This window comes from Mustelus asterias, chromosome 21 (assembly GCF_964213995.1).
Source record: "Mustelus asterias chromosome 21, sMusAst1.hap1.1, whole genome shotgun sequence".
Lineage (NCBI taxonomy): Eukaryota > Metazoa > Chordata > Chondrichthyes > Carcharhiniformes > Triakidae > Mustelus > Mustelus asterias.
Window position 1 is genome coordinate 38,084,751 of NC_135821.1, and position 12,799 is coordinate 38,097,549.

The following is a 12,799-nucleotide window of genomic DNA, read 5'->3' on the forward strand; positions in this document are numbered from 1 at the left end:
GCACTGAAGCTCATACAACTTGGTCCAGAAGTGCATGCTCTGGAACTCCAAGTCCCAGAGATGATACCAGGTAGAGACCTTTACAACAGTGTCATCATTGTTAAGCTACCAGTTGCATTCACATGAGACTCGATGATTCTCACCGCCAATGGTCTGACCTCCAAGAAGAGTACAGTAGCCATGAAGCAGAAAGTCATTGATGAGCTCCACTGGATAATGGCATTTGGTGTCTTAACTCCCATAGATAAGGCCACGGAATGGTTTCAGCAATGGAGGCTGAGTTGAGAAAGATGGTACAGTCAAGATATGCATTGACCAAGTGTACTTGGACAAAGCACTGCTCAGACCTCAATACTGTGGGGACAGTGGACAGGTGATAGCAGACATGCCAAATGCCAAGGCGTTTAGCATTCTCGATGTGAAATACGGATCTGGCAGATCCAGCTCGATGAGGAATCCTCTAAACTACCCACATTCATGTCTCTGATAGGCAGATATCATTTTCTTTGTATGGCATGTGGGATCTCCACTGGCAGCGCAGTCTTCTAGCAGTGCATGGAGCAGGCCAATATTGCAAGATTATTGTTGATGACATCCTGGTTTGGGATTGTACTATGCAGGAACATGATGCACGTCTTCATCCCATCCTTGCCACTGAGACTTGCTATGGACAGATCGAAAAGGAGCTTCTTGCTCTCATCTTTGCCTGTCAGTAATTTAATGATTTTATCTGTGGTCACCCAGCAACAGTTGAAACTGATCACCATCCACTTGTAACTATCTTAAAGATGTCTCTTCACACTGCATCTGCATGGCTGCAACGCATGACGCTAGAACCTCAGCATCATTTACAAACGTGGCAACGAACTGTACTTGGCTGATGCCCTCTCTAGAGCTTCCTTGCCCAACATAGATCAGGCGGACCTTGAGGAAGACATAGACATTATGGGAATAGAGGAAATGCAATGGGCTGTGCACCAGTCGCTACAGCCTAAACCATGCCTCAATATATATGTGTAAGTAGTTATGCATTGTCAATTTGTTTGATTGTATGTCATACAATACTCTGTACATATTTTCCATGGTGCACACTGTTATATCACATGTCACAGGGTATCCCAACTAAACAGGGAAGATGTAAACTGTGTGGTCACGTGAAAATGTGATGACATGGCTACATAAGAGGTCACATGCTGGGAGCACAAGAGTTATCCCCGGGATCTCAGGCAGAGCGCAAGTACAATCTGTGGGTGTTGAGCTTGGGAATAAACTACCTTTGTTGGAAGTCCTTGGTGTCAGTGATTTGAGGAACCCACAACATTCTACATTGAGTGTTTGCACGCACTGTACCAAACAGACACAACAGTTTCTCCACATGCTGGGAAAGCATATTGACCAATCTCCCCAAGTTCTAAAGAACATCAGCTGTCATACCTACATCCATGAGAGAAATGTAACTTCCCCTGCCATTGAAAACAGGTTGCAGGGACAGTTAAAGTGGAACTGAAGACTTACCTACTGTTTCCTGCCCCAATCTCGCTGGATGCGGTTTTATATTGGAGGTGCCAAAATTGCCCACCCAAAAGCTGGAATACTCCTTGTCTAAATATGCACTTTGGGCACCAATTGTTGCTGGGGTATAACTGCATTCTTAATCCTCAACCCTTCCCTGTCCTGGTCTTCCCAGCCGTTCCCCAGAGTATGATCCTTTCTAGACCCCTTCCTGATTACTTGCCTTTGGATTTGAGGACCATTACCTGTGGTTCCCATTTGCTCGCTCGGTTACAGTTGGACATGGGTAGATTGGCTGAGTTTCCCACATCCCACTCAGTGAGTTTATAGTAAAAGAAGGGGCATACAGTGTGTACAGAAGTTGCCGGGGTCTTCTAAAGAAATTTACAGCAGTGTGCCTAATGCATTAGATATTAATTTCATAAATAAATATAAATATCACAGTGTAAGGTGCATATGAGTTGAATATGATAAGCTTTAACTGTAAGGTACTTGCAAATGCTTTTTTTTCACCACAGACTATTGGCATAACTTTGCCTGACAAAATGTACTCGGGAAATTATGTTTGTGCCTTTTTGCATGGCTTTAATTTTGATATTTTTATTAAAGAAATGTTTTTTGTTTTACATAGGATTTTTGCAGGGACGTACAATGTGAATGGCAAGTCTCCCAAGGAGGACCTGAAGCCTTGGCTAAGCTATGATGCTGAACCACCTGATATCTACTGTGTTGGGTATGTCTCTGACAACACAAGTTAATTTATCTTTTTTTAGAAAAACTAAAACCTTGATAGTCGCTTTCCTTATTCAGAATCATTCACTATATAGAATAAAATATTAAAGTATAAGTTAAATACTGCTGCCAAAATGGGCCAAACATTGTTCAGTTATTCCAGGCTGAGAGAGAGACTGCTTAGTTTTTGTACATACACTAGAAACATTATTTTAGAATAAACGTCCACAAAAGTCGTTGCAAGCAAAAGGAATGTGCTGCCTGAAGAGGGTGTGGAAGAGAATTCAGTAGCAACTTCCAAAAAGGAAATGGATGAATACTTTTAAAAAGGAAAAGGCTTATAGGGTTATGCAAAGAGCAGGGAGTAGTTCTTTCAAAGAACTCACACAGATTGAATAGCCTCCTGCGCTGTATGAGTCAGTAATAATTAGAATATCTGTGTTCAAACGATACAAAAACAAAGGCATGTAATATTTACAGACATGTATCTTTTTACTAAAAGCTGTGAATCAGCTCAACTCAAAAGCTTAGCACTTTCATTAGCTATAGGATTAGGCCGTTTGGCCCCTCAAGTGTTCCGACATTCGATAAGATCGTGGCTGATCATAGAAACATAGAAGATAGGAGCAGGAGGAGGCCATTCAGCTCTTAGAGCCTGCTCCGCCATTTATCACAATCATGGCTGATCGCCCAACTTAATAGCTTAATCCTGCTTTCTCCCCATAACCTTTGATCCCCTTTGCCCCAAATCATCTACTTTAGCTATACTTTCCCACATTAACCCAATAGCTCTTACTTCCCTTGGTGCCCAAATATTTTTTTATCTCTGACTTGATTATTGACTCAGCATCCACCATCCTCTGTAGTAGAGAATTCCAAAGGTCCACAATCCTTTTAGTGAAGATTGCCATTTTGTCATGTGCAGTTGCACCAATGCTGCTTCAGCACACAATAGGTGCTGTTTTACAAACAATTTTGGCATTGTTGTGAGACGTTAGGCCTAATACATCTATATCCTTGATGTGTCTGACACAATTATGACTGAGTAATTCATTATAAGCCAGTGAAAATTAAAGCTATGTGAGTATTTTCCTCTCCAAACTTGCTTCATAGAATCATATTAGCTACTTCCAGATGTTCTGATTAAGATGTCCTGATTATTTGTTTTTAAAAGTTTTCAAGAAATTGACCTGAGCAAGGAAGCATTCCTGTTTAATGATACACCAAAGGAAGAGGAGTGGTTCATAGCAGTGAGTGAAAGTCTTCATCCATTGGCCTCATATGCAAAGGTAAAATTATTGTATTTTTAAATGCATTCCTCTTGCGATGGTGCAGTATAATGTTGTACAATTTTGGTATCGGTATTTCTAGTCGCAAGTAACTGAAGCATCGATTTATTAAGTAGATAAACTTTACCCAGAGATTTGAAAAGAGCAACTTACCCAACAATAAATCGTTAAGAATTAATGTGCGGGTTTGATCCCTGTTTAGTTAGTTGTTGTTAACTAGGGCAATTGTAGGACAGCACAATTGAAATGTGAACCCTTACTCCTGGTTGCCAATGTGTGAACCTGTGGGAGCGGGGGGGAACGCAGATGTGCACAACTTGGGTGAGGACAGGAATTGCCCTGGTTATAATGGCTTCAGACAGCTCACAGAGTGTTCAAGTGCTTTTCTGGCACTCCAGAACCACGTCAGTGAATTTCGTGGCCCCAGCCTGTGATCCTCCAACTATGCTGACACGGAACATCCTAGTCTCGTTGTTAAGGCTGACCTGTGAAGAATGCTTATTAAATGACGCATTCAAAGGACACGTACAAATGTTGAATCAAGCCCAACTGCCTTCTGGAAAGGAGGAGCGAAATTATGTGTTTGTGGGAGAGGGAAAAATTACTACTAAATCCATTGTACAGGATGTCCTCTCCCAAATAATGGTGCTAGATCTACTGAACCAGCCTATGCATGTGCCTTACAGTCATGTTAACCTTAAAATCTTTATCTAATTTCTTTGGCTACAGTGGTACTGCACTTTCCTCTACTTGTTACAGAATAAGAGAGTTCATGTTATTGGCTCCTTGTTAGTGTCCTAATGTCAGTTAATCTCCAGCCTTATTCATAGAATCATAGAATTTTACAGCACAGAAGAAGGCCACTCAGCCCATCGTGTCTGTACCAGTTCCCAAAAGAGCCACCCAGCTGGTCCCATTCTCCATCCTTATCCCCATTGCCCTCTAAATTCATCACTTTCAAGTATGTATCCAGCTATCTTCTGAAACCTCCTATGGAATCTGCCTCCACCACTCTCCCAGGCAGCGCATTCTAAATCCCAACAACTCTCCTAGTAAAGAAGTTTCTCCTCATCTCACTCCTAGCTTTCTTGCTGACCATCTTGACATTTTACCCTAGTCACTAACAAACTAACTAGTGGAAACATAATATCCTTATTTGATTTGATTTGATTTACTACTGTCTCATATATTAGTATACAGTGAAAAGTATTGTTTCTTGTGTGCTATACAGACAGAACATACCGTTCATAGAGAAGGAAACGAGAGAGTGCAGAATGTAGTGTTACAGTCATAGTTAGGGTGTAGAGAAAGATCAACTTAATGAAAGGTAGGTCCATTCAAAAGTCTGACAGCAGCAGGGAAGAAGTTGTTCTTGAGTCGGTTGGTACGTGCCCTCAGACTTTCGTATCTTTTTCCTGACAGAAGAAGGTGGAAGAGAGAATGTCTGGGGTGCGTAGGGTCCTTGATTATGCTGGCTGCTTTGCCGAGGCAGCGAGAAGTATAGACAGAGTCAACAGATGGGAGGCTGATTTGCGTGATGGATTGGGCTACATTCACGACCTTTTGTAGTTTCTTATGGTCTTGGACAGAGCAGGAGCCATACCAAGCTGTGATAGAACCAGAAAGAAAGCTTTCTATTTTCTTTACCCTGTCAGAATTATTCATAATTTTGAGCACCTCAACAAGGCCTGTGTTTGTCAGTGATTGATGAATGCAGAATTGGCTTTAAAATTCTGTTCCCCTCGTCCAGTCACTTGAAATGTTTGAGGCAGCTGTCAGTTCCTTCCTAAAAATCTTTGTTACATTTTCACAATCTAAGCCCCTAGATTTATATAAATGTGTCAGGTGCTGAGGGTGATGAAGTGGCTCTGACAATAGAGAACTTCGATTCCCAAATTTGAGATCCAATGTAAAAAGTCTGGCATCTTGGGTATCTGCAAATCGCAACTTATTTCAATATCTGGGGTAAACCTGTATGTCTTTTAAGTTATTGCCACGGCACCCTTAAAAGAGACAGTTGGCTTGTGGTGTCTTTTTTTCCCCCCTTCTACATCTTTCCTCCTGAAGGTAATGGGTGCCGACTGGGGTGCAGTTGTGAAAATGTGGCATCGTTCTGTTAACTTGCTCAAAGCCATTCCACATGAATGAGCATACGCAGTGAGTTGTGTTGAAGAGGTGAGCGTAGCATTAAAGCCTTCGCTAGTTGCTAACTGAGTGGATTTCTACTTTGAAGCGTGAGTTAGAGTCAACCATGTAGGTGTGGAATTGGAGTCACATATAGACCAAACCACGTTAGGACAACAGGTGTTTTTATATCAGGGTATTGGTGAACCTATTTGGGTTTTTACAATCCAATAGTTTATTGACTCATTTCCATTTTATTCCATGTATTTTAAATTGAGTTCAGAATTTAAGGCAGGATTTGAGAACAAATTAGCTGCTCCGTTTCCCACACTACGGCTGTGAGTGTGCTTCAAAAAGTAGTTCATTGACTGTGAAGCTTGGGCAAGTAACATTCGCACCAGACCGGTGGCCAGACAATAACCATCTCCAACAAGAGAGAACCTTACCATTGCCCCTTGACATTCAATGACATTACCATTGTTGAACCCCCCCCCCCCCCCCCCCCCCCCCGCACTATCAATATCCTGGGGGTGATACCGTTGACCAGAAACTGAACTGGACCAGCGAGATACATTCTGTAGCTACAAGAGTGGGTCAGAAGCTGGGAGTTCTGTAAGTTCCCCTCCAAACCACACACCATCCTGACTTGGGAAAATCGCCATTCCTTCACTGTCGCTGGGTCAAACTCCTGTAACTCAATCCCACACAGCACAGCAAGTGTACCTACACTGCATGGACTGCAACAGTTCAAGAAGGCAGCTCACCACCACCTTCTCGGGGGCAATGAGGGATAGGCAATAAAAATGGTGGCCGAGCCAGCAACGCCCATGTCCCATGAAAGAATTAAAAGAAAGCATCTTCAGACAGCCAGTGGTTATGAGAAGTGCTGAATAAATGCAGGTCTGTCTTTCATTATTATTCATCCAGGCCTCTGGATTACTTGTTGAGAAACGTAAGTACTACTCTATGTTGGCAAATGAAATAACCACAAACCGAACCCCATCTTGTCCTCCACTGTCGCCAGGAGCATTTTTCCAATGGGAATGAGTGGAAGTGTGTAATTTGCTGGAACATTTTCTCCTTCCGAGTCCTCCTGACACCACCATTTCTGAGATCAGCTAAACTAGGTTTAATTTGATTCTGTAAGTTGGGACAATCTGATATAAAATCAGTTTGATAGTTGCCATACATTTTGATATCTTGGCTAAGTTTATATGCTCGGTAACCAAAGTTGAGACGCGGTAAGGAGATCCTTAGTAAAACGCAATTTATGTTTCAGATCAAGCACATTCGGATGGTTGGAATGATGCTTCTCCTGTATGTGAGGAAGGAACATGCTGCATTTGTCACAGAAGTGGAAATGGACAGAGTTGGAACAGGCATAATGGGAAGAATGGTAAGAAAGATTGAACAAAGATCAAGCCAGCCTGATGTTTGTCCGGTTAATAATTGGTACATTTTTGAGGTGATTGGCACAGAAGAAATAAAAGCAGGAGTTGGCCAACAGGCCCCTGTCCCACCATTCAATACATTCATGGCTGATCTATGTCAGCCTCAACTTCTTTTCTGTGCCATTTCCCCATAACCCACTATTCCTCGAACTGTCAAATATTTATCCACCACCTCAATACTTCTAATAATCCAGCCTCCACCAGGGCAGAGAATTCCAGAGATTCACCACTCTCTGTGAGAAGAAATTTCTGCACACCTCAGTTTTAAATGAGTGACCCTTTATCTTGTAGCTATGCCTCCTTGTTCGAGACTCTCCCACAAGTGAAAACACCTCACCATCCACCCTGTTGAGTTCCCGCAGGATTTTATATGTTTGAATAACGTCACCCCTCACTCTTCTAAATTCCAAGGAATACAGACCCAGACTATTTAGTCTCTCATTGGACAACCCTCTCATCCCAGGAATTAGCCTGTTGAATCTCCTATGGACTGCCTCCAATGTTACTATATCCTTTTTTTTAGGTAAGGGGACCAAAACTGTACGCAGTATTTCAGGTGAAGCCTCATCAACACTCTGTACAATTGCAACAAAACCTCCCTATTTTTGAACTCCAACCCCTTTGCAATAAAGGCCAAAATACCATTTGCCTTCTTAACTACTTGTTGGACCTGTCTGCGAGCTGTTTGTGATTTCATGCACGAGAACACCTCGGACAGAATTGTCCTGTCCGCCACGGGAATTGTGGTGGGTGGGGCAGACCGTGCAACGGTCTGTTGACCTCGGGCATGAATGTCTGGCTTGGGGTGACTGCAGCCGTAAAGTCCCACCCCTCTATTCCTCTGTACTTCACTCAACTGCAGTCTCTCCATTTAGATAATAATCTGCCTTTTGATTCTTCCTACCGAAGTGCAGGACCTCACACTTCCCCACATTAAACTCCATTTGCCAGGTTTTTGCCCAGTCACCCAATGTATCTGTGTCCTGTTGCACAATCACAGTAACCTCATCACAACCTGCCCTTCCACCTATCTTCGTATCATCGGCACATTGGAAACCTTACATTCTGTTCCTTCCTCCAGGTCATTAATAGTGAACAATTGCGGGCCAAGAACTGATCCCTGCACTATTCCACTAGTTACATCTTTCCACTGTGAAAAGGACCCATTTATTCCAACTCTCTGTTTTCTATGTCACAGCCAGTTTTCAATTCATGCTAACACACTTGCTTCAATTCCATGGGCTTTTAGCTTATGCGCTAGCCTCTTATGCGGCACCTTGTCAAACGCCTTTTGGAAATCTAAATAGACTACATCTGCAGGTTTACTATCCCTGTTACATCTTCAAAAAATTTGTGCAAATGTCAAACATGATTTACCTTTCATAAAACCATGTTGACGAGGTTTGATTATATTCAGCTTTCCTAAATGACTAGCTATTTCCTCTTTGATTATTGACTGCAACATCTTGCCGATAATAGATATTTAACTAACTGGCCTATAGTTCCCTTCCTTCTGCCTTTCTCCCTTTTTGAACAAGGGAGTCACATTGGCTGTTTTCCAATCTTCTGGTACCCTCCCGGAGTCGAGTGAGTTCTGAAAAATTTCAACCAATGGGTCCACGATCTCTTCAGCCACTTCCATTAAAACCCTCGCATGTAGTTAATCGGGTCTTGGTGATTTGTCCGCCTTTAGCCCCTTGAGTTTCTCTAGTACTCCATCCCTTGTGATTGGGATTTTTGTAAGTTCTACCATGTTATTTACAATCAGCTCATCTGATATCTTCGGGATATTTGCAATACCTTCCATGGTGAAGACTGATGCAAAATATTTATTTAGCATGTCCGCCATTTCTATTTTGTTTGCAGTTATCAATTCACCAGCCTCGTTCAGTAGAGAGCCCACCTTAGCCACTCACTTCCTATTTATATATTCATAAAAACTCTTACTGTTTGTTTTTTATACTGAATGCAAGTTTTCTCTCAAAATTCATTTTATCCTATCTTATGAGCTCTTTAGGCTTTTGCAGCTGGATCCTAAAAACCTCCCAGTCTCTGGTTTACCGCTGTCCCTTGCCACTTTGTATATCTGCTTTTCAATTTAACATTATCCTTGACCTTCTCTTGCCATGGAATTTGCTTCTTTTTCGTGGAATCCCTCTTTTTGATTGGGATAAACTCTTGCTGAGCATTTTGAATCAGCTGTTTGAATATCTGCCACTGCTCATCAATGGCGATACGTTGGCACAGTGGCATTGCTGCCTCACAGCGCCCGGGTTCAATTCCAGCCTCGGGTCACTGTCTGTGTGGAGTTTGCACATTCTCCCCCTTTCTGCCAAGGATGTGTGGGTTAGGTGGATTGGCCATGCTAAATTGTCCCTTAGTCTCAGGGGGACTAGCAGGGTAAATACCCGGGGTCACGGGGATCGGGCCTGGGTGGGATTGTTGTCGGTGCAGGCTTGATGGGCCGAATGGCCTCCTTCTGCACTGTAGGGATTCTATGAACTGACCTGTATCTTAGCTTGTTTACCCAGTTCACTTTGGACAACTCCTCCCTCATACCATTATAATTGCCCTTAGTTGAAGACACTAGTTATGGACCTATGGCGTTCCACCCTCAAACTGTATTTCGAATTCTATCCTATTGTGGTCACTACCCCGTAGAGGATCCTTAACTACAAGATCCCTTATTAATCCTTCTTCATTACACAAAACCAAATCTAAAGTAACGTGTTCCTGGGTAGGTTCACAACATACTGCTCAAAATGTGGAGTGTGATGCACACCACAAAATCATCTTCTCTGCTTCCTTTGCTGGCTTTGTTTGTCCAATCAATATGCAGATTAAAATCTCCCATGATAATTGCAGTTCCCTTCAAACATGCCCATGACATTTCCCCATTTATGCTTTGACTTCTTGAGGGGTCACATTTTGGGGGTCTCTCGACTACTCCCACCCTTGCCTCGCTTCCTCTGCTATTCATGATTTCAACACAAACCAATTCTACCTCACTATCCACTGCTTTTATATCACAACTCAGCACTGCTCTGAAACCTTCCTTGAAACCGTCCTTGCTGCAGTCATACAGGGTCATGGTGAGGCCACACCTTGAGTATTGTGTGTAGGGCCTGATTTTACCATTTTCATTCTAAGTGCTGAATCTGGGCACAATTCAGATCCGACTTGGAAATCTGCTTTCAGGCGCCCCCATATGAAAAAAAAATCGCGGGTCTGAATCGTGCTGTGGGCGGGGCTTATCGCGTCTGAAATGATTGGAGCTCTGAACTGCGCGTGTGCAGTTAGAAAAAAATTTGAAAAAGTGTGAAATTTCAAAAAAATTTGAAAAAGAGAATGATCTGGCCTCACTCCCCACCCAGAGGTACATCTGACCCGCTTCTCTCTCTCCACCCCCCCCCCCCCCGCCCCCCCACCAGACAACGATCTGCCCTCCTCCCCCTCCCCCCCCCAACCAGACAATGATCGGCCCCCCTCCCCCACCAGAGAATGATCAGACCCGCCTCCCTCCCCCCTCCACCCCCCCACCACTGATCTGAGTCAGAGAGCCGCTGGAAACGCTGAACTTGCCTCTTCAGCAGCTGGAGCGCCGGATTCAGACTTTTATTCAGCATGTCCATTTCGGCGCGATTCCGGATCGGTGAACGTGGTGGTAAAGGGGGAAATGCTGATAAAGTTGGGCGGGCAGTTAATTAATTCAATTTAAATGTATGCAAATGCATTTAAATGCCGTTGCGCCAGTTTCGGGCGCGAATTGGATCGCGGCCATTTCCAGGTCTCAGTAAAGTGGCCATCTGCGCGGATGTGGGCGTGGATCGCGTTAATGGCCTCACACCCGACTTTACCACGTTTCCGCACCCGAAAACGGGCACGACGCAATGGTAAAATCGGGCCCCTAGTCTGAGAAAGGACATTCTTACTATTGAAGGAGTCCAGCCAAGTTTCACCAGACTGATTCCTGGAATGGCAGGACTGACACATGAACAGAGACTAGATCAACTGGGCTTGTACTCACTGGAATTTAGAAGAATGAGAGGGGATCTCATAGAAACACACAAAATCCAGATGGCTACTTTTAGACAGCACAGTGGTTAGCACTGCAGCCTCACAGAGCCAGGTATTCGATTCCCAGCTTGGGTCACTGTCTGTGTGGAGTTCGCACATTCTCGCATGGGTTTCCTCCAGGTGCTCTGGTTTCCTCCCACAGTCCAAAGATGTGCGGGTTAGGTTGATTGGCCATGCAAAATTAACCCTCGTTTTGGGGGGATTAGCAGGGTAAATATGTGGGGTTACGGGGATAGGGTGGGATTGTTGTTGCTGCTGTCTCAATGGGCAGAACGGCCACCTTCTGTACTGTAGGGATTCTGTGATGCTATGACTGGACAGGCTAGATGCGGGAAGAATGTTCCTGATGTTGGCAAGTCCAGAACTAGGGGTCACAGTCTAAGAATAAGGGATAAGCCATTCAGAACTGAAATGAGGAAGAACTTCTTCACTCAGAGAGTTGTGAACCTGTGGAATTCTCTACCACAGGAAGCTGTTGGGCCAGTCTGTTAGATATGTTCAAAAGGGAGCTGGACGTGGCCCTTGTGGCTAAAGGGATCAAGGAGAAAGAGAGAAAGCGGGAGTGGGATACTGAAAGTGCATGATCAACCATGATCATATTGAATGGTGGTGCAGGCTCGAAGGGCTGAATGGCCTACTCCTAATGGGCGGCACGGTAGCACAGTAGTTAGCACTGCTGCTTCACAGCTCCAGGGATCTGGGTTCGATTCATGGCTTGGGTCACTGTCTGTGTGGAGTTTGCACATTCTCCTCGTGTCTGCGTGGGTTTCCTCCGGGTGCTCCGGTTTCCTCCCACAGTCCAAAGATGTGCGGGTTAGGTGGATTGGCCATGCTAAAATTGCCCCTTAGTGTCCTGAGATGCGTAGGTTAGAGGGATTAGCGGGTAAATATGGAGGGATATGGGAGTAGGGCCTGGATGGGATTGTGGTCAGTGCAGACTCGATGGGCCAAATGGCCTCTTTCTGCACTGTAGGGTTTCTATGATTCAATGATTCCTGCACCTATTTCCTATGTTTCTATGATTAATAATGCTATCCCACCTCCTTTCCACCTTGGCCTGTTCTTTTGGAACATTGCATAGCCTGGAATATTGTGCACCCAGTCCTGGTCACCCTGCAACCTCATTTTTGAAATAACTAATACATCTTACTCATATGTTGCAATCTATGCTATTAACTCATCTAGCGAGTCACAAATGTTAGATAGGAGCAAATAGCAAATCTGCATACAAAGAGCAAAAATTGCTAAAATTTCAAATGTGTCAGGCCTTTATATCCAGGTATTTGGAGTACAGAGGGGAGGAAATTATGCTTCTGTTGTTTAGAGCCCTGGTTGGATCCCATAAGAAGGTGGCAGATAGGATCAGGAGTAGATCAGAAGGCCCATCATTCAATAAGATCATATCCAATGAGGGAGTGTCCCACAACCCGTCTGGGGTAGCAAATTCCAAAGGTTCACAACCCTTTGAGTGAAGAAATTTCTCCTCATGTTAGTCTTAAATGATCGACCCCGTTGGATACATTTAAGATTCAGCAGAAGATCATATTGAATATCAATAGATTTTTGTTTGGTAAGGGTATCAAGGGACGTGGAACCTGGATGAGTAAATGGGAA

The 12,799-nt window shown here is 43.8% G+C and overlaps 1 protein-coding gene across 6 annotated transcripts in view; it reads left to right on the forward strand.

Annotated features, from left to right (window-relative positions):
• Window positions 1–12,799, forward strand: part of inpp5b (inositol polyphosphate-5-phosphatase B) — a 140,943-nt gene that overhangs the window by 86,138 nt on the left and 42,006 nt on the right. For all 6 annotated transcript variants that reach the window (XM_078237763.1, XM_078237764.1, XM_078237765.1 and 3 more), the window contains 3 exons: window positions 2,144–2,245; window positions 3,419–3,533; window positions 6,937–7,053. In XM_078237763.1, coding sequence (XP_078093889.1) covers window positions 2,144–2,245; window positions 3,419–3,533; window positions 6,937–7,053 — 334 coding nt within the window. The remainder of the gene's footprint in view (window positions 1–2,143; window positions 2,246–3,418; window positions 3,534–6,936; window positions 7,054–12,799) is intronic.